Raw genomic sequence first — 27,157 nt, forward strand, 5'->3', positions numbered from 1 at the left:
TGGAAAATGTTCATACCGAAATTTTCGGTATGCCGATCTTCTGTATACTGAAGGGTTCGGTACGACAACGGTATGAAGATTCTCATACCAATTTGCGATATGGTATACGGTATGAAGAAAAAAAATCGACATATCGTACCAGTCCACCCCTAACCAGAAATGTTATTTCACGATCAGAAGCCATAACAAAAAGAACATAAACCCAACAATAAATAACGCATTATAGATTGAACGATTAAAGTTCAACCAATTGGGATTTATATATATATCCGACAAGATTCTTACTAGTCACTTGTGCATAGAACACAAGTTTCCAGATATATATTTCATGCTTTATCAACACCAGAAAATAAGATGATTTAATGTCTCAACATCAACCAGCATTACGAGCAGGGCTTCTCCTCTTTCTCGAGTCATTCAAGTTTCGAGTTGAGAGCAACTTGGGAAGGCAACATTGTGGAGACCTCAATGACTCATCTTCTTCCCTCGGCACTCCGTTGGGAGTAGCCCCTTCACTACTCCCCCCGGAGTTAGCTCGAGAGAAGTCAGGAGTGGCACTAGTGGACATGAGTTGTTGGGCCAGGGTTGTGGACGTCGGAGCAGATTTTCCTTCCTCGTCATCATATTCATTATCGCGTAGGCTCTCTTTGAAGAATTCCGAAAGCCTCTTCTTCTTATCTAGAGGAGAAGGTGCTTCACCATTGGCTTCTTCCAACCCAAACTTATTTATCAATGGCTTCCCCAACGAGGAGTCCACGTGGACCGGAGTATTACCACGTGACGATGAGAAATCTGCAATCCAAATTCATAATCATTCAAGGAAAAGGACACATCTTTGTTTGATTAATGACTACGGTCAATACTTTTTTTTTTTTTTAACTTTTAATTCATTGTTTTAAGTGGCCCACCTACACATGATAATTGGGCTTTCACCAGCTCAACTAATCATGGGCTTCTGAAGGTTGTAAGGTCCCAACCACGTAGGCCCATTTAGCATTACTAAGTTCATAAAAGATTTTGTGTTCGGTTGCAAATTCATATTTCTACGATGATATTTGTATGTCTAAATTAGCATCTAGCATTAGGCATAAATGAGAATATAAGAGAATTAATAATATTGGCTGCTTGAAACTTCAATTATTGTTGGCCATAAGGGGTAAGGATGAAGAAGGAAGACCATCTCCTTAAATGTCGATTAATAACATATTCCTACCCTCATTTTTCGCACCAAAGAATTTAGGTGGTTTAACTACTTGTAGTTGTGTGAATAAATACACTTTAAAACTGATGTAGATGCGAGCACAAAGATCACCCTATCACCGGAGCGGTAACTACATATCCTAGCTAGTGCGCGTGTGCGTGGATACAAACAAGATTATTTCTCCCAATTTTATATAAAACCGGCAATTGGTAATAGAAGGCCATCAAAGTGTAATTTATTTCACTTAATTTGGAATAGAAATGGTAGACTAGTGTTTTATTCTAGTATCATTGGTAATAAGTTGAAAAGAAAATTTATCTTGAATTCATGCTTGTTGGTTTCTTACCACCGTTAACACTAACGAAGTCATCTTCACAATCCGATTCTAACCATGGTTGGGAGTCGAAGAAGGCTTCGTCTTTGCTACCTGTGAAAATTGAGACTCAATCAACTTAAAAAGTAAGCGGAGTCATTTCAAGCTCAAATTAAACTCATATTTTAAATGCGATCCACTCAATGAAACGATTAGTCATGTAACAAAAACTAGAGCCTCTCAACGCGTGAGGGGCTAGGATTCGAAAATTAAACAAAGGGATTCCTTTTTTTTTTGCAACAAAGGGATTCCTTTAGTCGACATAAATTCATTAATGCATGCATAGAAAGTTATGGGCAATTAGGTCTTCCACATGAAAATAATGTAGATAGGCATGGAGTCTATCAACAAATGCCATGTCGACATCATACAAAATTTTATCTTGAAATTCTCTATCATTAATCATTAAATTAAAGTAGTTATATGAATGGCCACTCGCCTCCCAATCTAACCCACAAAACAAAATATCAAGGTTCATTGAAGGAGTTATCATCATTACAAAAATCATTAGAAAATATCTTATTTTGTTGATGGAGAGAGAGTGAATCACCATAACAAAACAACCAGCTTCTAAGTGACAATTCTCAATTCAAATTGGTTGTTTTCTTCTTTATATCATATTAATTAGAATTTTTAGAAATTCTATAACTTCAAAATACTTTTTTTTTCAGTTTATATTATACTTCTTTGTTATCTTTTTGAAGCTATTGTCGAGTGTTTGTTTAATAATTTGTAAGTGAACTATACTAGTTTTGCAAGATATATGAATATTAAGCTATGCAAGGGAAAGAAATTTGGTTACGAACAAATACTGGTATAGTTGATAGCTTGAACTAGATGTTCATCACTATATAAGGAAAAGAAAATATCTCATGTTGTGGTGGTTTCATCAGTAATAGCTATTAGATTGCCACGTTTTTTTGTTTTTTGTTTTTTTATAACGTTATCGTGTTCAATTCAAGCAAATTAAGCTATTATTGAAGTTGTTATTAACTTCTAACTATATTTTTAAAATTATAGTAATCCTAACACAACAAGCATCATTGGTCTAAACTAGTAACTAAATTAATAATAACTAAATAAGCATTCATGATAGTTGTATGATCATAGAATTAGTTTTGAGTTTACATGCACGTTTCTTTAAGCACTGAATTCTATTTTAAACATATAATTTAGTAAGTACTCTTATTTTAAGGGCAACTTCTCCATGAAAAACTTAGAAAGATTTAGATGTCGACCACCTCTATAGTATTTAGTGATTAAAGTATCTTAGAATCTATAAAACATATAGGTTTAAATAGCATAAATATTAAGAATTTCAAAGTCGAGCAATTTATTCAACCATGATACTGAAAAACCAAAGGGTCAACAAAAAAAAATTAAAAATTAAAAAGGCAAATAAGAAATATCACCAATCAACTTTATGACTACCCAGAAAAATACAAAAAGCGTGTACAAACAAAGAAAGGCGCAAGATTGGTGCTTTTCAACAAAATTTGACAGCTTTGATAAATTTAGCAATCAATTTATTTTTAAATTGCAAAACACATTAAGATAATAAATTAATAAGGGTATGAACTATGAACATAGCCAAAAAAAAAAAGAGAGTACAGATGAAGTCACACACCTACGCTAGTATAACAGGCGGGTGAGCTGACAGCTACGTCGGCAGCCGTGCGATCCCCAGCGTTGACCGTAACGGGCTTCTCTTTGACCGGCGATGGGATCAGAAGCTTCTCATTTCTCGATCCGATTGAGAAACGGAGCTTCGTGAGGGAATCCGAGTCCTTGTGCACCGAAACACACGATCCCATCCCTCCCCAAATAAAACACACCTTCTAAATTCGTATACGAATAACAATAATCATTCACTAATCAAAATATCATCAACAAACTTTTCTTTTTGAGAAAAAGGGAACGAGTTCTGTTTATAACAGCCTCATCATGGAAGACAAAAAGTGGGGAGTTTTAGAGAGAGAGAGAGAGAGAGAGAGGGAGTGAAGTAGAAGAGAGAGAAGGGGAAGGGACGGAGGGAGAGGAATTGCGTTCTTGCGTTACGCTCACTGCAAATGGGAATATAAATTGGAGGGGTGCGAAACGGATTAGATGATGAAATTCATGGCTTTGAAAATGCCAAAAGTAAACAAGAAAATTAAGCGAAAAGAACTAGATTTGATGAGAGAGATTTTGAGAGGGGGAAGGGATTTGAAAGCAAAGTTAGTGTGCGAATGTGTGAAAAGAACATGGTTTTGGGTCCCATCAGAAAAGGTGGAATTATTGGAGTATGTTTATTTGATTAATCTTCATTACTTAGTAAATGCAACGTGTTTGTGTGTTTATTTTAGATATTTTCTTTACAGAAACCAATATGTATTTTATTTTTCTCAAAGTGTCATTGAATGATTTTATTAAGTGTAGCATTTATGAAATTGGGCGTCACGCGTTAGAAATTTATTGAAAACACAGTTTGATTTAACTTAAATTCAAAATTATTCAACATCTGTTAATGTGAGTAAAGTATCTACATACAATTAGTCTACACGGTTTCTCTGGTCTCGCCAGAGAAATGGGTCACCAGCGGAATGGAGATTTCGCTGCTCTAGATTTGATTTCTCTGGTGATGCTTTGCACGGCTCTGGACCTGAGTTCTCTAGACCTGAGTTCTCTGAACCTGAGTTCTCTGGTGATGTGACTTCGCTGCTCTGGCATTCGGGCATTCGATTTCTCTGGCATGAGTTCTCTGACTTTGACTCCGCTGGCATATTGTTTCCTCTGGTGTCTTCGAGTCCTCTGACTGGTAAACGCGCGGGTGTTTAGTCTATAGCTGAGGGATCAGTTAGCAAATATGCAAGAGTTAAGGGAGTTTAGTTTTAGGTTAGTTACAACAGATCCAACAGATTTATTTCTTCATTCCAGAAGTCGGCGCGTAGCTCAAATCTTCTCAACTGCTATTTCTTTTGTTTAAATACTTAGGTTAGTTGTTGAGTTGAAGCTTAAGAATTTCTATTACTGAAAACTAGTTGAGAGTGAGGAATTATAGCAATCTTGATAGATTTGTAGGCTATACACTTCTTCTAGTGTTGAGTGTTCTCAATTGTAATTGTAAAGTTCTTGAGTGTTCATAGTGAAATAGAATTGATTGTTTCTGCACCGTGGATGTAGGATTGAAAAATCCGAACCACGTAAATCGCCTCCGTGTTCTTTTCTTTTACGTTCTTGCTGCGTTGATTGTCTTCCCGAACAATTCCACAACAAATGGCGCCGTCTGTGGGAAGCGGAAGATCGACGCACACCAACTATTTGAGTTTTGAATCGGAGGAAGTCTGAATCGGAGGAGTTCTTGATCGGCGGAGGAATCGCCATTCTTTTCACTACCAAATGTCGATTGCTAAATTCGACACCGAGAAATTCACAGGGAAGAATGATTTCTCCCTGTGGAGAATGAAGATGAGGGCCGTTCTCATTCAACAGGGCCTTGATGATGTTCTGACTCAAGAAAAGGCACCTAAAGAAGGAGATGGGAAGGCGAAGTTCGCTGAAATGCAAAAGAAGGCTCATAGCACTATCATCCTACATCTGGGAGATAAAGTGCTAAGAGAAGTGTCAAAAGAAGACACTGCAGCTGCAGTATGGGCTAAACTGGAGAGTCTTTACATGACTAAGTCTCTGGCAAATCGGCTCTTCTTGAAGAAGAGGTTGTATTCCTTCAGAGTTTCAGAGGAGAAGAATCTATCTGATCAACTGGATGAATTCAATAAAGTCGTTGATGATTTGGCTGATATTGATGTAAAGCTAGAAGATGAAGACAAGGCAATCCAGCTCCTGAGTGCCCTGCCCAAATCCTATGACAACATGAGGGATGTCATGCTGTATGGGAGGGAAACTGCTATCTCCCTGGATGAAGTCATGAATGCCTTGAAATCTAGGGAGTTGCAAAAGGCATCTGATGGCAGGCAAGAAACCGCAAGTGAAAGCCTCAATGTCAAAGCAAAGTTCAACAAAGCAAAATCCAAGAAGCCCTTCAAAGAAAAGAAGGGAGGATCAGGGAAGAAGGGGGATGATGAGAAGGAAACCAAGAAGTGCCACTTCTGCAAGAAACCAGGGCATATCAAGAAAGACTGCTACAACTGGAAAAGAAAACAAGCTAAAAAAGGCTCATCAGACACTGCCGACCTTGCTGAAAATTTCCAAGAAGCTGAAGCTTTAAACATCACATCTTCTAAAACTGAGAATAGTTGGATATTAGATTCAGGGTGTTCTTTCCATATGTGTCCTAACTTGAATTGGTTTGTTGATTTGCAGATGAAGGACCTGGGATCTGTAGTTTTGGGGAACAACCAAGTCTGCCCTGTCAGAGGCATTGGTTCAATCAAGTTAAAGCTACATGATAATTCTGTAAGGCTCCTAACTGAAGTTAGATATATTCCTAGTCTAAAAAGGAATTTGATATCCATTGGATCACTACAAATGAAAGGCTATGAGTTTAAATCATGTGTTAATGATATATATGTTTTAAAGGAAGATAAAATTGTGTTGAAAGGAACCAAAAAACAGACTTTGTATCATTTAGTTGCTGAAACTATTGTTGGTGAGTCTGAAATTGCCTCTACTTGTGATATTGAATTGTGGCATGAGAGACTGGGGCATGTTAGTGAAAAAGGGTTAATTGAACTAAAGAAACAGGGTATACTGAGTTTATCTGCTGATGAAAAACTGAACACTTGTGATGCATGTGAATTAAGTAAAAGCAAGAAACTCCCATATCCTGTTGGCAAACATGTCTCATCTGCACTTCTTCAATATGTTCATTGTGATCTGTGGGGTCCATCCAAAACCACCACTATAGGTGGAGGTGTATATTTCATGTCTCTAATAGATGATTTCTCTAGGAAAGTCTGGGTTTACATTTTAAAACACAAGTCTGATGCCTTTGATAAATTTGTTGAGTGGTGTAGTGCTGTTGAGAATGAAAAGGGATGTAAGTTGAAATGTTTAAGGACTGATAATGGCTTAGAATTCACCTCTGGAAAATTTGAAGAATTTTGTAAGGATAAGGGAATTAAAAGACATAAATCAGTACCTGGAAATCCTCAACAGAATGGGGTTGTAGAGAGAATGAATAGAACTCTCCTTGAGAGAGTTAGGTGTATGCTCTCTAGCTCAGGTTTGCCACCTAAATTTTGGGGAGAAGCAGTTACCACTGCTGCTTATCTTATAAATAGATGCCCTTCTAGTGCTATTGATTTTAAAACCCCTGAAGAACTGTGGACTGGTAGGGCTGCAGATTACTCAAACTTGAGGAAATTTGGATGCTTAGCATATATGCATGTTAGGTAGGATAAGTTGGAACCCCGAGCATTGAAATGTGTTATCGTGGGATATCCAACAGGGGTTAAAGGGTATAGGCTCTGGTGCATAGAATCTGGAAAGGGAAAACTCCTAGTCAGTAGAGATGTAGTGTTTAAAGAAAACATAATGCCTCTTAAGGAGCAATCTACTACTGAGTTTACTGGTAGAGGAGTTGAAGTAAACACTGATAAGACTAGTGATAACACTCCTATTAATGATAAAGTGTCTAGAATATCAGAAGTGACAGGTATAAAACAGGAAGAAGATGATCAACAACAGGCTAATACTGAGGACCTCAGTGAGTATCATCTAGCGAGAGACAGAGCTAGAAGAGTAATCAAACCTCCAGCCAGATACTCTGAAGCAGATCAAGTTAGTTTTGCTTTCTCAGCAGCTGAAGAGGTAAATTACAGAGAGCCTAGGTCTTATAAAGAAGCAATTCAGTGCTCTGAAAGCAAGCAATGGATCAAAGCTATGGAGGAGGAAATAGAGTCTTTATTGAAAAATAAGACTTGGATCTTGGTGGACAGACCTAAGAACCAGAAATGTGTAACATGTAGATGGTTATACAAGAAAAAGGTGGAGGTTCACAAAGGCATTGAGGTAATCAGGTATAAAGCAAGGTTAGTTGCTAGAGGTTTCTCTCAGCAAGAAGGTATAGACTTTAATGAAATCTTTTCTCCTGTTGTTAAACACTGTTCTATTAGACTTATACTTGCTCTAACTGCACACCTAGATTTAGAATTGCAACAGATGGATGTTAAAACAGCTTTTCTAAATGGTGAGTTAGAGGAAACTAAAGACATGAATCAACCAGAGGGATTTGAAGTAGCTGGCTGTGAAGGTCAGGTATGTCTCTTGAAAAAGTCTTTGTATGGACTGAAGCAAAGTCCAAGACAGTGGAATAAAAGGTTTGATGAATTCATGATAAGTATAGGTTTCAAGAGAACATTGCATGATAGATGTGTATACTTGAAAGAAGTTGCTGAGTCTGTGGTTGTTTACTTACTCTTGTATGTTGATGATATGCTTATTGCTAGTAGTTCTAGTTATGAGATTGATAAAGTAAAGCAATCACTGAGTGCTGAATTTGATATGAAAGATCTAGGGACTGCTAGAAGAATTCTTGGTATGGATATCAAACGAGATAGGAAAAATATGAAACTTATGCTTGTTCAATCTGATTACTTGAAGAAAGTTTTGTTAAAATTCAATATGAATGAAGCAAAAGTTGCTCAGGTTCCTATAGCTCAACATATTCAATTGTCTAATAAGCAATGTCCTGTTACTATTGAAGAAATTAAAGACATGAGTGTTATTCCTTATGCAAATTTGGTAGGAAGCATCATGTATTCTATGCTTTGTACTCGGCTTGATTTGGCTTATGCTGTAAGTCTTGTAAGCAGGTACATGTCAAATCCTGGTAAGGCACACTGGGATGCTTTAAAAGGAGTATTAAGATACTTGAAAGCAACTGTTAATAAAGGAATTATGTTTCAAGGTGGAGCCACTAATTTAGAACAAGTTTTAGTTGGCTTTACTGACTCGGGTTATGCAGGAAGTACAGATACAAGGAAGTCCCAATCTGGATATGTATTTACACTTTATGGAACAGCAGTGAGCTGGAAATCTACACTACAATCTGTGGTAGCTCTTTCCACTACAGAAGCTGAATTTATTGCTGTTACAGAAGCAGTGAAAGAAGGTATATGGCTGAGAGGTATGCTATCTGAGTTAGGCATTAATCAACAGGTTGTCTCTATTCTTTGTGATAATCAAAGTGCCATTCATCTCGTTAAACATCAATCTTTTCATGAGAGGTCTAAACATATAGATGTTAAATTTCATTTTGTGAGAGATTTGGTTGAAAAAGGTGATGTGGTAGTCAAGAAAGTTTCAATTGATGATAATGCTGCAGATGTGCTTACTAAAGCATTACCAACTGTTAAGTTCCAAAAGTGTTGTTCTTTGATTGGTATGAGCTCTCTCGAGGAGAGCAAGTTGTTTGTCTAATTCTTGCAGGTAGTTCGGTGTATTCTAATTGTATTAGATAAGGTGGAGAATTGTGAGTAAAGTATCTACATACAATTAGTCTACACGGTTTCTCTGGTCTCGCCAGAGAAATGGGTCACCAGCGGAATGGAGATTTCGCTGCTCTAGATTTGATTTCTCTGGTGATGCTTTGCACGGCTCTGGACCTGAGTTCTCTGGACCTGAGTTCTCTGAACCTGAGTTCTCTGGTGATGTGACTTCGCTGCTCTGGCATTCGGGCATTCGATTTCTCTGGCATGAGTTCTCTGACTTTGACTCCGCTGGCATATTGTTTCCTCTGGTGTCTTCGAGTCCTCTGACTGGTAAACGCGCGGGTGTTTAGTCTATAGATGAGGGACCAGTTAGCAAATATGCAAGAGTTAAGGGAGTTTAGTTTTAGGTTAGTTACAACAGATCCAACGGATTTATTTCTTCATTCCAGAAGTCGGCGCGTAGCTCAAATCTTCTCAACTGCTATTTCTTTTGTTTAAATACTTAGGTTAGTTGTTGAGTTGAAGCTTAAGAATTTCTATTACTGAAAACTAGTTGAGAGTGAGGAATTATAGCAATCTTGATAGATTTGTAGGCTATACACTTCTTCTAGTGTTGAGTGTTCTCAATTGTAATTGTAAAGTTCTTGAGTGTTCATAGTGAAATAGAATTGATTGTTTCTGCATCGTGGATGTAGGATTGAAAAATCCGAACCACGTAAATCGCCTCCGTGTTCTTTTCTTTTACGTTCTTGCTGCGTTGATTGTCTTCCCGAACAATTCCACAACAGTTAATTTTTTCGTCAATAGATTTGGTTTTTATTGTATGATTTTTTATTTTTATTGAACTAGTGCTAATTCAAAGTGAAATCAACAAAATAACAAGTTATGATCATATTTGTCAATATATATATAGTCGCATTCTATGGAGAACAACAAATATTCAAAGAACAGAGAACATTGAACATGTTAATAATTTCCCTTGAACGTTAAACGTTTGTAACAGTCATTTCGTTGAACATGGCGTGAATAAATGCTGAATTTTTGGGGTTATGAAATTCGACCCCTATATGTTCAACATAAAAATCTGTTGAATATAGCGTGAATAAATACTGACCATAAGATTAGATAAGATCAACTGTTGAGATTTGTATTATTTGAATATTTAGTATTTTCCATTGAACTATTCCCTATCTATATATATATATATATATATATATATATATATATATATATATATATTTAAAATTCGAGTTTTAGAAACGTGTTGAGTCCCAAGCACACCTCAAATTCACCCAAATCGTTGTATTTTGGCGGCATTTATCGTCGAACCGTGAACATATATTGTGGGGCAATTTTATCTTATAAAGATAGTGTTCAACACTAATCTAGTTCTTTCTGTATCTCTACCTCATATTTATTTTATCATTGTAATTTAATTTTCCAACGTATTATTACATATATATTTTAAATAATAAAAATGTTCAAACTTAGGGGGGTGTATTCGTTGTGGAGTTTAATAGATTTCTATGGATTTTAAAAGTCTGGGTGTATTCGTTCCAGACTTTTAAAAGTCTGCAGAAATCTGGGTGTATTCGTTCAAGACTTTTAAAATGTCACGACCGGACCTAATTAAGGATAACTAAGCCGGGAAACCGTGACCAAGGAAGGGAGATTAGAAGCGGGGATAGAAAGGGGCGTGATAATTAATGAAGGATCGGACTCAACTCATTGTAATAGAAGGAAATTTATAATAATTGTTGTTTAATCATAAGGACTCGAATAACTTGTACACTCGGACGAATCCGACTTGACTTAAAAGACATAAAACTCGGGAGTACGCAGCGGATTAACAATATCTGAACTACATGTATGGAGACATGTATCCAAGAGTTCATTTAAAAAAAACTTATGACAAAAGCTCCACTCGTCACTTCATCTTCATCAGCCACTGCTCAACCTGCACATTTAGAAATATATGCAGGGCTGAGTACAAGAGTACTCAGTGGGCACGTATGCCTAAATATAAAATACATGCTTCATAAAACTGTAAATTGTCATGCCATCATAAACAGTACAGCAAGGGAGTTTTCGTGAAATAGGCCCAAGCTTACTAAATTCTTTCGTGATACTTAAAGTTCGTCTGCGCAGACTAAGTTCTCTCGTCATCTATCATATCTGGAACTCTGTGCCGGAGAGGTGGCCACCTCTCACGGACACTTGACCGGCCAACCCGCTAGATGGCTCACGGTCCCTCGTGTACACTAGTCAAGGCAGGATAGCTATCAACTGCTCAAGACCCGAATTCGATTACATCATTGGCAAAGCCAAAGCAGATAGATATCATACTAGAACTGAAACATTTTATGGCAAGACAATACTTGAAATAACTTTCATTCAAAGATTTTGTCATGAAATAACTTGCTTGAACGTAACATTTAAACTCATTTGATATATGTGAAAGTAATGCCCACCTGATAGCAAAGCTTTGCTTCAGTTCAATAACTCCTTGACTAACTCTTACTCTTGCGCTAAACCTTTAAAGCGAGTACATAAGGTCAAACCTTAGCTCGATGAAAATTCTCAAATAAATGAGAATGCGCAATATGAATATGCATGATTCATATTCCGTTAATAACCAATTAACCCAACTAGGTTCCGTCCCATGAAGTCAAGTGATTAACTACATTGATTCGTTCTCATTAGGGCGTTCTCTTCTCTCTCTCTCTCTCTCTCTCTCTCTCTCGGAGGTCCGCTCTGGCCTCTAAGTCCGCGCTGGCTGAGTTAGCTCTGTGGCGAGGTGATTCCTCTGGCGAGGAACGATTCCTCTGGCAAAGTGATTCCTCTGGCCATTCCTCTGGCGAGGTGATTCCTCTGGCGAGGTGATTCCTCTGGCCATTCCTCTGGTGAGGTGATTCCTCTGGCGAGGCGATTTCTCTGGCCATTTCTCTGGCGAGGTGATTCCTCTGGCCATTCCTCTGGCGAGGCGATTCCTCTGGCGAGGTGATTCCTCTGGCCTCGGCCCCGCTGGACTCGTCCCCGCTGGACTCGTCCTCGCTGGTCTGGGAAGAGCGACGGGGACTCCAGTTTTCAAAACCAGAAATCTCCGTCCTTAACCCGTCTCGATTCTCACTAGTATACAGACCTTAAACTCTACCTATGTGATCATGCTGTGATTATTCGTGTTCGTCTACGTTTTAAAGCTAAAGTTCTCGTCGTTCATCAAGGTTCAAGTCGTAGGTTCCACTAAATCGTGACTTAACATACTTTTTGTTCATTCATTTACAGCCCATAAAACATGATCCCTATGAGTGTGATGCATGCCGATTGGAGTAGCAACAAAGGTCGAAGGTTACCTTGGTATCTCGCGTGCTTTGGTTGGGTAAAGAACGATGGTTTCTCTCTCGCTTTTTCGAGCGTCGAGGTGCAAACTTGTTCAAGGCGGTAGCAAGAATCTCGCTCTACTCCCCTTCGTGCAAGGCATTGAGAGAGATGAAACTCCTCGCTGTTGCTGCTGAAACTCTAAGTGTTGAAAGGAGAAGGGGTGGCTCAAGGATTGAAGAGTGAATTTATAGGAAGAGCTCGGCTGTGTGCACTTGAGTGCCGAAGAGAGAGCATAGGCTGAGATAGGGTGCAGCAGGAGAGGTGGCGTGAGGCCTTTCGATTTCCCAGCCAATGGGAGGAGCTGCTGCTGCAGTCTTGACGTGCGGCTTTTCGGCTGCCCGGCTAATGGGAGGAGAGCTGCTGTTGCTGCAGCTTGCGTGGGAGGCCTTTCGGCTGCCCAGCCAATGGCTGTTGCTGCAGCACCTTATCCGCCTTTTCATTTCTCCTCTTTTTCCTTCTTTTCCTTACATGTGGCGTTAGCAGGTGGCGGATAGGGTGGCGTGGGCGGTGGTGTGATTTAAAAAGATCTAAGTAAAATCCTTCAGTGTTGCTCTCTCTCTCGGTATTAGAAATACTGGTTTCGCGTTTCTGATAAAATCGATACTTGCTAAATTAAATCCGTAGATTTAATTCGTTCGTCATCCTAATACTCAAATTAATCCGTAGATTTAATTAGCTTCAAAGTCGGAAATAATTCACGACTTAGTAACATCATGAAATAAACTCCATCTTGATAAATAACACAACTTTGCTAAGTTGGTTATAATTGAGTACTAATAGTTCATCGACTCAAAGATTCTCGTCGCGGTCTTAAACACGCGAAGGTAAAAAGAAATGCATACTGCTAGTGTAGTGACTCTGTCTCCGAAATACGTAATTCAGAAACATAGTTGAAATCATAAAGTCCTTCGATTACTGGCAGATAGATAAATAAACATGCAATACTGGAATTAAATACTGATAAAAGAGCGGGTTGTCACATAAAAGTCCATATAAATCTGGGTGTATTCGTTTCAGACTTTTTAAAATCCATACAAATCTAGGTGTATTCGTTATTCCATTGACTTCAAATCCGGAATGACTTTCATGGATTTCATCCAAAAAATACACACGACGAAATCCGGCCAAGAACCACGAGAATTGAAATCCATGGAGTTTTGAGCGAGCGCTGAGTTCCAGCGGCCGCGGCCAAGAAGCTAGCGATCGCTGGAACTCAGCCACCGTTGAGAGAGTCCAGCAGACGCTGGATTTGAGCGTGCGCTGGTTATGTTCCATTCATTTGGACCTAATTTGAATATGCATATTTTAGGTGATCTGACAGTGAACGAACTTCAAAGAAACAATCTTGTATGACTAATTAGCATGAGAGTCCAGCAGACGCTGGATCTGACAGTTGGCTTAACTTCTTGTTTCTAAAAGTAGAAGAAGAGCTCCTCATGCACATAGTCATCTTAAGCTCATTCACCATGCAATAATGATTTCTTTGAGGAAAATTTGTTGTGTATGAATTCTATGACCAGCACGTTAGTCCGATATATTTATGTTCAATGAATGGGCACTAGTCTGATATATTTATGCAGTAGTACCGCAGTCTTTTTTTTTTAAAAAAAATGTTTTTATTTTTGCAGCTGAGCAAGAAATTGGAACAGATGAAAGCACCTAAGCGGCAGAAACTCCAGGCTGTGAAACCGAGCGTGGGGGGTCGTGGCATGGATCTCTAATCTTCTCGTTTCGCTGGAACTCCAGGCTGTTTCTTTGAAGTTCGCTCGCTGGAACCCAGCGCTCGCTGGGTTTCCAGCGGTGCTGGGACTCAGCGAGCGTTGGCATCATGGATTTCAATTCCAGAATTATCCCTTAAATTCTTCGAAAATCAGTGAAAATCGGGGTGAAATCCAACCACGAATTCTTTGAAAGTCGTCTGGAATCTATGTGAATTCCATGGAATTTAAATTCCATGGACTTTTTAAAGTCTGTGGAAATCCACAACGAATACACCCCCTTAGTATACAATTGTATTATTATCGTCATTCGAATATTGACCAATCAGAGGACTTAATGCACCATCCTTTTTAATATATTTTAAATTTACTTAAATCAATATAACTATTCCAATAGTATCACCATCATTATTGTGAAATCGATCATTTTCATGTAGAACATGTACTAGCTAGGATCATTTAAACATTTCTCGATTTTCGATTAAAATCAAGTCGACTCGATACCGCATTCCAATCGAATATCGAATTATTGGGCCAACGAGAAAAATTAGCAATCCAATAGATTGGTTGTTGATAAAAACACATAAATTGCGCGAGATTATGAGCTACATTATTCGCTTCTCTATATATATGATTAACACTAATAAACATAGACGATCGAGCAATAGTAAAAATAAAAATATCCAAAATATCATCCGATAAAATAGACTCTTCTTCTCGGGGCATGCTATGCCGCCATCATAGAATCCGTGTACAATAAAGAGATTGAAGCTTTAAGAATATGTTTATTCACAGTTCCACCAATAAGTTATTCTAACTAATACGCCCATCTATGCGATGCACTTCGAAATCAAAATTAAATGTCTTTTTAAACAAATATATATAAATATTAAACAAAATATAAATAAACGTAAAATATGGTTTAAAAATAAAATATCAATTATTCAATAAAATTTCGAATTTAAAAACGTAATTTTCAACTATGTATAAAGTGTAATGATAATTATAGTTATTAAATAATTTAAATTATTTGACAATGAAAATTAGTATACACATTATTGAAAATTCTAAAAAAATTATTGATTTTAAAAAAAATTAACCATTACTATTATACACATTATTATTATTGAGTATTCCACATAATACTAAATAAATATTTCATACACAAACATAACTTATTTGTTTTAAATTTATTTTTTATGATTTGTATAATATATTAAAGATCTTGTTACGAACTTAAACTTAAGATGCATACGAATATTTCTTCATAAATTAAATTTGGCGATATTTAGAAACGAATCAAAATTATAAGAGAGAGAGAGGGAACATGATGGGAGAAGAGAGAGAAAAAATGGAGGGAGAAAACTCCTTTTTTATATATTATATAGATATAGATAAGAAAAAGAATTTGATTTTAAAAAAGAGATAATATTTTATTTTGGATAGTCGATTGTAGACTTATCTATCCCACAACCTACTTTATTAAATAAAAAAAATTTCATTTGATATAATGAATCATTAATAAAATATAAAAATTATAGAATTGAATTGAGTTATAGATGGTTTATGTTTTATGTGAAGGAAATTGAAATGTTTATTTTTTTTAAATTTAGATTGACGAGAGTAGTTGACAAACATAGTCTAAAAATTTTCGGTTATCGGGACGGGAACTGATATACAGATTGACCGATTAATAAATAAAACTAGTCGGTAACCCGTCGAAAATCGACGGGAATAAATGAAAACATATAAATATTTGTAATTATTCAATACATTTTTTATTTGATGATTTTTTTTCACTAAAATAAAGCATTAAATAAATTTGTTTTAAAGTAAAAGATGTTCACTAAATACTATTTTTACTAATATTTAGTCAAACAATTCTCTCAACTCAGAAGCTAATTCTAAGAAACTAATTTTAGACACTTCCACCAATTCAATCTGATTATGATGATTTTAGAAATTTCCGATGCTTAAAAGTCAACTTCTGTCTCCCCCTCCAAAAGAAAAAAAAGAAGAAGAAGCAAATTCCGAAGTCCCAAGCCGAAACATGATATTGTAAAACATGAAATATATCCATCCTCATACAACACATTATTGTAATGCGATTATATATAAAATAAAAGAAAAACCTAAGATACCCTTGAAAGCACAAAAGAAGCAGACTAAGGCCGAGCCTCATTAAAACCCTTTTACGGAAAACCCGGTAGGAAAAACCGTAGAAGGAAAAAAGAGTACTCGTCTAAAACGAAAACAAAAAGGAAAGGAAAGAGGAGCGGGAAGGTCAGTTTCAAGAACTCCGGCCTGACCATCGTCCCCAAACAGACCCAGCTCAACCATCCTTATATAACATATTTTACCTATGAACATGAAAAAATATGATGGGATTTATTGCACCTTTCTTCCCTCCAAGCACAAGCAGCACACATATATCAAATCAACCTAGCAAAATATAAGAAAAAAAAATATTTTAAATAATATCGTTATTGACTTAAAACTTTTAAAGTTTGAATAAAATATTAAATTTGCAATTACCTCATAATCTATCGAAAATTTCATCATACACAACATTAGTTGTTGTGTCTTGCGTATGACCACTCTCATCACATATTAAAATCTTTAGACCTTTTTTTTAGTGACTCTTGAGATTGCCACGTAGAGTTGTCCATGACTAAAAACTGGTTTCGGTAGGTATAATCCTACATTTGGAAGAGATTGTCCCTGACTTTTATTTATTGTCATAGCAAAACAAACACTCACAGGAAATTGCACTCTCTGAAACCGAATTGGAAATTTAACGAAATCTGATGGACTCGTAATCATTCTAGCTATGGGAAACTTCTTGCCCGCATTTTTTCCTGAAATGAGTTTGCCTTCAATTACACGTTCCTCAAGTTGAGTTACTATCAGCCTAGTGCCATTGCAAAGCTCATTAGATGGATCAATATTTCTGAGAAGCATTATTATGCATCCTTCTTTCAATTTAATTTCATGACTCGGTAATCCTGAACACTTGATTGTGTTGAGATATTCAACCGAGAATACCTGTTCATCAAGGTCCACTTGTCCATCTTCTTTACAAATACTGTCTGAACTTAGGTAAACCATTTCCTTGCTAGACATCAGAGACATGACGTAATCATTGATCGTATCAACCATCTCATTGGTGGGGGTCAAGATAGCTCTATTCTTAAACATTTATGGATCAAATGCATTATTCATGACGTCATTATATGTGTTTTCCACTATAGCTGCAATAGGATTTGTTGCATCGCGTATAAGGATATCTTCTGATAATGCCACAACAGATTCTCCATCACCAAGGCTATGTCCGGCTGTACCGTCACCTATTTTAAGTATCCACTCTGCAAATTCTTTGGTTTCTTCTGCATCCGAACCAGAAGCATTTGCCTGAAACAAAAATGTGCACCAATATGTCTTATTCGAATTATCACTAAATCAAACAAAAATATCTATTGTTTTTATCAGCCTTATTGCCTTCCCTATACGTTGTATTATAGTCTTTTCATGAAAATATCCTAACTATACATAATTACATTTAAATGTTCACAAAATCAATCAAGATAAGCCATTTAACCTTACTGTGTCGTCTTGTAAAGTATGTAATCCATAGAAAAACTATCTATTACTACATCAGTTTTAATTAGCCTAATATAATTGACAAATACCCTCATATTCTATCAAGGTATTTGGATTTAGAATAAATTAATAAATTTTTGTTATTATTGCTGAACTTAATTTACTATGGTCGCCTTTATATAACATCTACTAAGGAATGAGGACTAATTCGAACAATGCAAGATAAAATTATTAAGATAAATACATTGATACAAACAATTAGTAATTTTTTTATTTTAATATTTTTATTTGGATTAAAATAATATTAATAAATTATCATGGTAATATAATTTTTTTAAAATATATATTTAGATTAAGATTAAAATACCTGTAATCTCATTTTCTTAGTTAACTTGAGAACTTGACACGAATTGCAAAGTTGAGATGAACTTATAGAGGCATGCACGATGTCATGCCGACTTCCCTTAGGGATCACTAGAAGTATATGTCGAAAGTCGCCTAATGCTTAAGAAAAAAACATTAAGCACTCAAATTCATATTGATTTTATTTTTAAATTTATTTATTTAATTGTTAAATTTTTATTTATTTTTTTAAAAAGTTGACATTCATGTTCCATGATATCTAGCCCAAAACTTTGATCAAATTTGGCCCAAATTCTATCGTTGTCGGCCCCATAATCGATTTCATAATATCATGGTGAGAAAGTCATAATTTGAACACAACTAACATTCTACCAAAACAACGACTGACAAAAAGGGATCCTCAAAAAAAAAAAAAAAAAAAAAAAAAAACGGCTGACAAAAGGTAAATCCAAAATTCTAGAGCTGAACAGGAATTTATTTTGTTAATTTTCATCGACGATCCTCTGTCTTTAGTTGATTAAGCTGCGGCGAAGTTGGGTAAAAGTTTTAAAAAATCAACGATAATGGTGAAGCCAAAAATCGCGCCATCTATGCTGTCGTCGGACTTTGCAAATCTGGCGTCGGAGGCGGAACGGATGATTCGATGCGGCGCGGATTGGCTGCATATGGATATTATGGTACTTCTTTGTATCTTTGTCTCGATTTATGTTTCGTGTGGCTTCATCGGGGATTTTTGTTATTGAACTGAAATTGTGTTTTAACAGATCGAGTTGTTCGAGAAATCAATTTCAATAGAACCCGATAAAAATTGAGCTAGAATCATTTGCATTTTGTACTTACTTTAGCTTATTGTGCTGCTGTGCTCATTCAAAGCGTGCTGTTATTGAACTGAATTTGAGTTCGAACAATTCGCGTTACTATTCAATTTGATTAATTTCAATAGGAATTTTTTGTGCTGAGCTCGACTTAAGTCGTTAACTTAATACGCCTAGTTCAAGAAGGTTTTGTTAATCGACGACCTCATTAAAAAATTAAAGTTCGAAGTGAGTAGTACCGTTTGGTTAATTCTCTAACTAGTGAGACGTTTGGATCAACATTTTCAAGTGATCGACTGATTGTTGTTGAAAACATCGTGACATTTACACAAATAGTATACATTATCAGAACACATTATTGATTTATTGCATAAAGTGTGAGATACTATTGATATTGGCTTGCTTTTTCACAAACTTTTGTGAATCTAATCCTAGTTTCCTAGGCGCATGTGACCTATTAAATTTTTCTACAGCTAATTTTGTTGTAGCGAGCAACGTTCGTTATGTTTCATAGAATTTGGCATGCACTATAACTAATTTCTGGTTCATTGCAGGACGGGTAGGTTCTTACTTGTTACTCAGTTGAAGAATCATCATTCTCACATTCTGCTGATGATGATAATATACCAAGCCTGCAAAATATTCAAGCTGTTACTAAGTATTTTCCTCAATGGAATTTAACTATTGGATATTTTGAATTGATGTCTGTATCGTGTTTTACAGTCATTTCGTGCCAAACCTCACAATTGGGGCTCCAGTGATAGAGAGTTTGAGAAAGCACACACAGTAAACACTTCATCCTTTTTCTCATATACCAGCTCAAATTATGACTTTTACACGTGTGAAGTTCTCTTTTTGATGATCATTTTGGATATTCTTACCTTCCAGGGCATATTTAGATTGCCACTTAATGGTAACAAATCCTATAGATTATGTTGAGCCGTTTGCAAAAGCAGGTGCTTCTGGTTTTACGTTTCATGTAGAAGTCTCTAAAGGTGGAGTATCGCTCTCTAAACTTTCTCTTTTCCGCTTATTCTGATTACTTCAATGTTTAGAAGAATGAAACCTACCGTGAGATCATAGTGTACTTCTAACTGATAACATGTGCATTCCGATTGGGTTCTGCCTAAGGTTGATGGTGATGAAAAAAAACGAGTTCTATTTTGGCAGATAATTGGCAAGAACTTGTGCAGAAGATCAAATCAAAGGGTATGAAACCTGGTGTTTCCTTGAAGCCTGGAACCCCGGTCGAAGAAGTCTATCCACTGGTATGATATTCGATTATTGTCAATTTCATCCATTAAGTGGTATATTAATGACTTTGTGAGTAAGATTTTTGTCTCTAATTTGGCTTTCCATGCTCACAGCTCGATGGTGACAATCCTGTGGAGATGGTTCTCATTATGACTGTGGAACCTGGATTTGGTGGGCAGAAGTTTATGCCAGAAATGATGGAGAAGGTATACAAATTATTTTTCTCCACCCCAACGTTTTATCTCCCAATGACTATTCTTCATGTTTCGCGTAACACAATCATCTACCAAACTTCAGGTGCGTGTTCTGCGGAAGAAGTACCCATCACTTGACATAGAGGTGACTGCCTAGCCTCTAACAAATTTCTAATTTTCTTAGTATTTGTGTTAGTATTCTTCATAATATTATTTTATTTCTTCGATAGTTCTCAGTAGCCAATATTTACTAGGCTTGCCAACATATACCTTAGAACTCCAACTGTAGAAGTAACTGATCCTTAGCTACACTCTCAAATAGAAATAATCAGCCGCGGGAAGTTTGCTCTTTTATAGTCTATAAGACGAAAAACATTTGAATTTGACTAGGGATAGTCGGAATTCACCCTATACAATTGAGTGCTTCACGTGATATAGGATATACATCCAACCACTGCGATTACTGATGAAAATATGCTCCTTCATAGGTCGACGGTGGTTTAGGACCTTCGACAATCGATCTTGCTGCTTCAGCAGGAGCAAACTGCATTGTTGCAGGAAGTTCAGTATTTGGAGCTCCAGATCCTGCTCATGTTATATCACTACTGTACAAGAGTGTAGAGAATGCGCAGAAAAGTAGTTAGCTACTTTTTGAGGGACGAGGATGGCGACATATTATGATTGCTTTGAACTGTATTACGGTGTAATTTACGATTATAGTAATGTAATAAATTGAACTACATCTATGTTAACTGTATTAGTACCATTTTCACATATTTATGAGAGTTAAATGTTGAAGGCATTGATTGTATTGTGATTCAGAGGTGCTGTGCAGCTTGTTTAAGCATGATATTTCTACTTTCCTCGTATTGAGTTTCGATATATGATGTACTTTATTGCAACCAAACTGTTTCTTGATCTGGTAGGAACTACACTGTCTGAAATGCATTAGCTTCCTAGGAGTATATATTGTAGATATTACTAGAACTGTCAAAACGGGAAGCGCTGCAGCCGGGGCTGAGGCCCGGGCCAAAATCGGGCAAGGCTGACCTGGTTTTCGGGGCAAATTAGACTAAGAAATTTCATGAATAAAGAGTTATGTGGCTCAGCCCAAAATCGAATCGGATTACTTTTGATTGTTCTAGATATTACTTTCGATTAGGACATGGGCATGCTTGATTTTTAGTCGGATCATACTTTTATAAGTTGGAAAAGTTTTGGGTCCAATGTCAAAATCTAATAATAGGGTGCACGAACAAGCAAGCAATTTGGATGGGCCCATGTGTCACCAACTAATTTTCGAGGTTCAGCTTGCTTGTTCGATGATTTCGTAATTTAAATGTAATTACGAGAGATGTTGGGTCGCTATTCTCAATAACAGCATAACATTCTTCTAAAACTTTTGTAGCTATTGCATACTGTGTATCAATCAATAGCACCAAATGGAAATTGGAATAGCACCCGGCCCCGAGAAATACCCTGTTTACGTGAGAAATCTATAATAGAAAAAAAATACTAAAAAAATTGTCATTCTCCTAAAAATAATTAAAAAGTTGTCACATTTTTATCAAAGCTTTGATAGATCTGTAATCGTAACATATCTCTAGATGTGTGCATGATCACTAATTATTACACCCCCATGTACGATTGTACCTTAATCACAATTACCTAATCTGCAACTTGCAAATTCAATCAAATTTTCAAATATCAAGAGTTATTATAAGAGCAGAAACCAACGAGTTCCCCATAATTTGTTTAATTAATCTCGATGAATATTCATTGTCACATTTATGAATGCATAAAGAAATACAGTTGCAGCTAAATCCAAGATTTCTGTCGCCAAGTCGACCCCTTGTAATTCTGTGCAATTTCCTGGTTATAGATCCAAAAATATTCAGTCCCCACTCTCGAAATCCAGATAATTTTCATTATTCTAACTAGGCACTCAAATTAATTGGATTTAGTGTCACATAAACTAGAAAAACATGATCTCATTTTCTTATATATATGCTGTTCTTGCGGAAGCTAACACACGATCGCTTCGCGCCACTCTGAGCATCACAACACAAACAGGCAGAGAATTAATTGAAAATGTGGATGACAGCAGATTATGTAGGCATCGCGGCGGCTGGGATTCTGCTCATCACCGCCATCATAGCAACCATTTTGTTTCTGATGAAGAACATGACCAGGAGAGAGAATTCAATGAAGCAGGAAGCCGATTCGGAGCTGCAGAGACTCAGCTTAAGCTTCCGAACCGCAACCGACAACAAAGTCTCCTTCGACGGATCTCACGACGATCCAACCCCCCACGCCCACGCCCAAAACTACAAATTCGAACATCTGCAAAAGGCCACGCAGTATTTCAGCTCAAGCAACCTCATCTCCGGCGCCGTCTATCGCGGCCGCCTCGACGGAGAGGACGTGGCGATACGGCGCCTCCCGACGCATGTGGTGTCGAGAATCGAGTTCCATCTCGCTCAGCAAAGCATCATCGAACATCCCAACATAATTAGGGTTTTGGGCACGTGCACGCCCGACGCCAACGCTCCAGATTCGTTCCTAGTTATCGAATACGCGAGCAACGGCTCCCTGCGGGATTGGATCCACGGGGGTTTGGCGATCAAGAATCAATTCATCGCGTCGTGCGATAGGCTCTTGAATTGGAATCAGAGGTTGAAAATATGTGCAGATGCAGCGAACGCGATGCACTTCTTGCACGATGCCGTTAATCTCTTCCACATACGTTTGAACGTCGGAAATATATTCCTCGACCACGAATTCAACGCCAAAATCTGTGTCTCTCTAGAAAGCAAGAATGATCGCGAGGAAGGGTGGTTGGCGCCGGAGTATGTGAGAGAGAGAGTTGTGTCGCCGAGCGTTGATGTGTTCGCGTTTGGGGTGGTGCTGCTGGAGGTTATGTCGGGGCGGCCGCCGGCGTCGGGGAAGCTTTATGATGAGATAGAGATGGTGGAAAGTGGGGAGGAATGTTTGAGGGGGTGGATGGATGGTAGGATGGGGGAGGGGTATTCGATTGATGCGGCGGTGGAGGTGGTGAAACTTGCGAGGTGTTGCGTGGAGGAGGAGGCGGCGGCAAGGCCCGGCGCCGGAGAAATCGCGGCGAAGCTGCTGAATGTGGTGGAGGAGGGTTGAATATTAGTAATAATTAATTCATGCAGTTTGTCAAGATTGGCGGGTAAAACTTTTATTTAAATATTAATGACGGGAAAAGAAGATTGGTTTTGGTTTCTTTCCACGTGAAAATAGTTGACCTGCGTTTTATGTATCTTCATATTTATGTTTTTCTTACGTTTTATTTGGAATATATATTACTCCCTCTGTCCCGGTCAAAGCGGTGTACTTCTTTTGAGCATGAGATTTAAGGAGAATAAGGTTATAGTGTAAATTAATGTGTGTGGGGTCAAATTGTTTATAGTGTAAAATCATTACCAAAAAAGAAAATGCACCACTTTCGGTGGAACAGTCCAAAAAGAAATACGCACCACTTTTGGTGGGACGGAGGGAGTAACTAATAACTGCTATTTGCACGTGTATACTTCAATTCCATTATTATTATTATTATTATTATTATTATTATTATTATTATTATTATTATTATTATTATTATTATTATTATTATTATTATTATTAATCAGATTGATTGTATTCAATTAGGATTTATAAATATTTAATTTTAATTTTTAATTAACAATTAATTATTAAGATTGTTTATTTTATATTCAGGGTGTATCTAATTTTTAAGCTTCCTTTTTTTGTAATACTAAATGTTAATAAGGTTCATTATTTTCTATTAATTTTTGTTTTGTTATATTAGTAAACTAATGAATCTAATAGTGGGATGTAAGCAAAATTGAGATGGAGAATATCAATCCATAAATATTAATATATTATTGAAAAAACAAATTTAGTTATATATTGTATGATTATATATAGTTCGATGTTTGATCGGTCACGAATTTCTTCTTATTAACAAATAATTTATTGTTACATGGACAAATAAATAAACAAGCGATCCCAAAAAAAAACAAAAACAAATTGTAGAATATAAATGGTGGGTAAGTGACCAAACTAGCTATTTTTAGTTATCATATACAGATCGAATTCGATTGTACGTATTAATTGTTGGCCTAACAAAAAGTAATGGATCTTTTCATGAAAGCTAGCCTAACTTGACACCCATAAAACACGTTTAAACATATAACAACATTCATTTTTTGGCTGTGCAATAACCAGGAAACACGTTTTAAAAAAGAAGTCATCTTGGGTACATCCGGGTGTACCGTACACTCGGGTTGACCCGTACCCAAATCACAACCCACATCTTGATCCAAACTCGCATTCTGACTCAAATCGTATAAATGACACTAGTCGGTTATACAAATGACACTATTCTGCTACACAAATGACACTTCGTATAAATGACATTATAACATTGTAAATGATACTGTGTATAATTGACACTATTCTAAAATATAAATGACACTTCCTGTAATTGACACTATAAGATTGTAAATGACACTGTAATATTTTAAATAACACTATAAGATTGAAAATGACACTATAACATTTTAAAATGTTACATTGTCATTTATATAATTGAATAGTATCAAGTATAAGCAGTGTCATTTGTATAACTGAATAGTGTCATTTACACGATTTGAGTCAGGATGCGGGTTTGGATTAGCATGCGGGTCATGATCTGGGTATGAATCAACCCGGGTGTACAGGAGATTTTGTGTTAAAAAATTGCTTCTTTGCAATAACCTGCTAACTATATCGAAAACGAGGTGTGATAGGCTCAAACTAACAAATTTAGTGACGATTTGAACTTGCGATTTTTTTTAGGGACAACTACTAATCATGCAGTTAATTTGCCTAAAACACTATAATCACAATCTAGAAGTTTCCATTATTATTAAATTAAAAAAAAATGAAGTTTCTGGGAGATTATTGACACTACAAAAAAATTGGTGATTACCGACGGCGAAATGCCGTCGGTAAAAAAAGACGGCCGCCGGTAAACAGTGCTACCGGCGGCGATAACGGCGGCAATATTCCGCCGCTAAACTGTTCGTCGGCAACAACATTAACGGCGGTGAACGGACGCCGTCGGCCGTTAACGGCGACGATGCCGCCGGAATTGTCGCCGTTAAACGGCGGAGCCATGCCGGAGAATTAACGGCGGCAACCACTGCCGCTACTTACCGAGGGCGTTTTTGCCGTCGGTAGATATCTACCGGAGTCCGGCGACCCTGCCGGAAAACTAGCGACGGCGTTTACCGCCGCTAAGTGGCGGCGGCAGAACGCCGTCGGTAACAAGCCACAGCCGTCCGGTGGTTCTTTGCCGGAGGGAGGCCGCGTACCTACCGAGGGCAAAACGCCGTTGGTAATTACTGACGGCGTTTTGCCCTCGGTAATTTTTTTAGTTTTATTTTTTTATTTTATTTTATTTATTTATTTATTTTATTGTATATCCACAATTTATTTCCGTATTTTTATTGTATTGCATACTTTAGACGAACTTCCCCGTCGGTGACCCGACTTCCCAGTGGGTCACCCATCTTACTTGTGCTCTGTGTCAAGCACGCTTAACTTTGAAATTCTTTTCGAGTGGTCACCAGTACAGAACACTCGTATTATTGATATATCTACATCTATTAATTCATTTAAATGCTATATACTCACTCATATAATTATTATAATCTTTGAATATGTGGAGATAATACCTGAAATATGTTGTTAATTAGTGATCGAGTTCGTTTCGGTCCTTATTTTTATCGTCGGTAAAATATTTAATTAATATTTAATTATTAATTAATTAATTAATTAATTTTTTTTTTAACATTACCAAAAGTGTTTTAATTTGGTTATTATAATGTGATTTGAATTTATTTGTTTATGTTAAATGCAATCATCATCATCATTGCCGTAAATATATAAAACATATATAGTTTTAATAATTAAAGCACTTGAAATATATAGTTCAATACAACATAAATTTGAAAAGAAAATGCAAATGTAATTTTGTTTGAAAACATAAATATATAGTTTTAATAATTCTAAGCATCATCATCATCATCATCATCATCATTGGCATCAATGGCTGGAGGTGGCTGAGCATTATACATCCTCATAAACGCCTCCAATTGAGCCATGCGGTCCTGTATCTCTTGGCGTGCTGCTTGCTCTGCCGCCATGCGCTCCTCCATCTGTTGGCGTTGTGCTTGCTCTGCCGCCAATCGCTCCTCCAGCGTGGAGATCCATGTCTCATAAAGCTGCTGAGACACCGCAGAACTGCCCGTGCTGCGGATAGACCCCCTACTAGCCTGACTCTGCCCGGCACTCCCGACGCCGTAGATCCGTGACCTATCCGGATGCACCATCTCCAAATACACCTCGTCTAGCCGGTTATGTCGTCCTGTGGCAGCGGCCACTTGATGAACCTCGGCCTAATTCATACATAACAATGCATAATTGTTAGAAAATAAATACATTCACTAGATATTTGAATAAACTTAAACACTTACGTCAATTCTTGCATCTCTCGGAGACGTATAACTTCCGTCGGGGTACATGTGGAGGCGGAGGAAGGTGGCATAGTTCGATGAATCCTGGGGAAAATCAGCCTCCAAGCTCTGTAGATGCATTTATATAACTCGTGATAAGTTATATTAGTCAAGATATTAATTTAATTTATATACTTAATTATTTGTTAATTACATACCTCTAAAAAATTGACTTATATTTATGTATGAGAAATATTCGTACTACAAACGCACTACTTCATGTTTGCTGCGTACAAAAATGATAGTAGAATATATGTATGATACATAGAGAAGTTTTGCGTCAAACTGTTTACATGTC

The 27,157-nt window shown here is 37.0% G+C and overlaps 3 protein-coding genes and 1 long non-coding RNA gene across 5 annotated transcripts; 2 read left to right on the forward strand and 2 right to left on the reverse strand.

Moving 5' to 3' along the window:
* Window positions 1-235: 235 nt before the first annotated feature.
* LOC131016119 (uncharacterized protein At3g27210-like) lies at window positions 236-3,859 on the reverse strand. The gene is made up of 3 exons (XM_057944732.1): window positions 3,202-3,859; window positions 1,548-1,628; window positions 236-792 (listed from the first exon to the last, which is right to left on the reverse strand). The coding sequence occupies exons 1-3, from the start codon at window positions 3,386-3,388 to the stop codon at window positions 374-376; spliced, it is 687 nt and encodes a 228-aa protein (XP_057800715.1). The 5' UTR covers window positions 3,389-3,859; the 3' UTR covers window positions 236-373.
* A 14,493-nt stretch (window positions 3,860-18,352) lies between these two features.
* LOC131016120 (ribulose-phosphate 3-epimerase, cytoplasmic isoform-like) lies at window positions 18,353-21,074 on the forward strand. 2 transcript variants are annotated; one of them, XM_057944734.1, is made up of 8 exons: window positions 18,353-18,400; window positions 18,521-18,689; window positions 19,546-19,610; window positions 19,713-19,819; window positions 19,995-20,092; window positions 20,192-20,284; window positions 20,376-20,417; window positions 20,761-21,074. In XM_057944734.1, the coding sequence occupies exons 2-8, from the start codon at window positions 18,573-18,575 to the stop codon at window positions 20,914-20,916; spliced, it is 678 nt and encodes a 225-aa protein (XP_057800717.1). In that variant the 5' UTR covers window positions 18,353-18,400; window positions 18,521-18,572; the 3' UTR covers window positions 20,917-21,074. The 2 variants fall into 2 exon arrangements, with proteins under 2 accessions (XP_057800717.1, XP_057800716.1); XM_057944733.1 differs by lacking the exon at window positions 18,353-18,400 and having other exon boundaries at window positions 18,447-18,689.
* On the reverse strand, window positions 18,518-19,706 carry LOC131016134 (uncharacterized). Its single transcript, XR_009098852.1, has 2 exons — window positions 19,546-19,706; window positions 18,518-18,689 (listed from the first exon to the last, which is right to left on the reverse strand). It is a non-coding gene; the product is annotated as an uncharacterized LOC131016134 (long non-coding RNA).
* Window positions 21,075-22,019: 945 nt separating the features above from the next.
* Window positions 22,020-23,678, forward strand: LOC131016103 (protein LYK2). The gene has a single exon (XM_057944688.1). It carries the CDS (start codon window positions 22,364-22,366, stop codon window positions 23,423-23,425), a length of 1,062 nt encoding a protein of 353 aa, XP_057800671.1. The 5' UTR covers window positions 22,020-22,363; the 3' UTR covers window positions 23,426-23,678.
* The last annotated feature ends 3,479 nt before the right edge of the window (window positions 23,679-27,157 follow it).

Source organism: Salvia miltiorrhiza, chromosome 3, assembly GCF_028751815.1.
Source record: "Salvia miltiorrhiza cultivar Shanhuang (shh) chromosome 3, IMPLAD_Smil_shh, whole genome shotgun sequence".
Taxonomy (NCBI): domain Eukaryota; kingdom Viridiplantae; phylum Streptophyta; class Magnoliopsida; order Lamiales; family Lamiaceae; genus Salvia; species Salvia miltiorrhiza.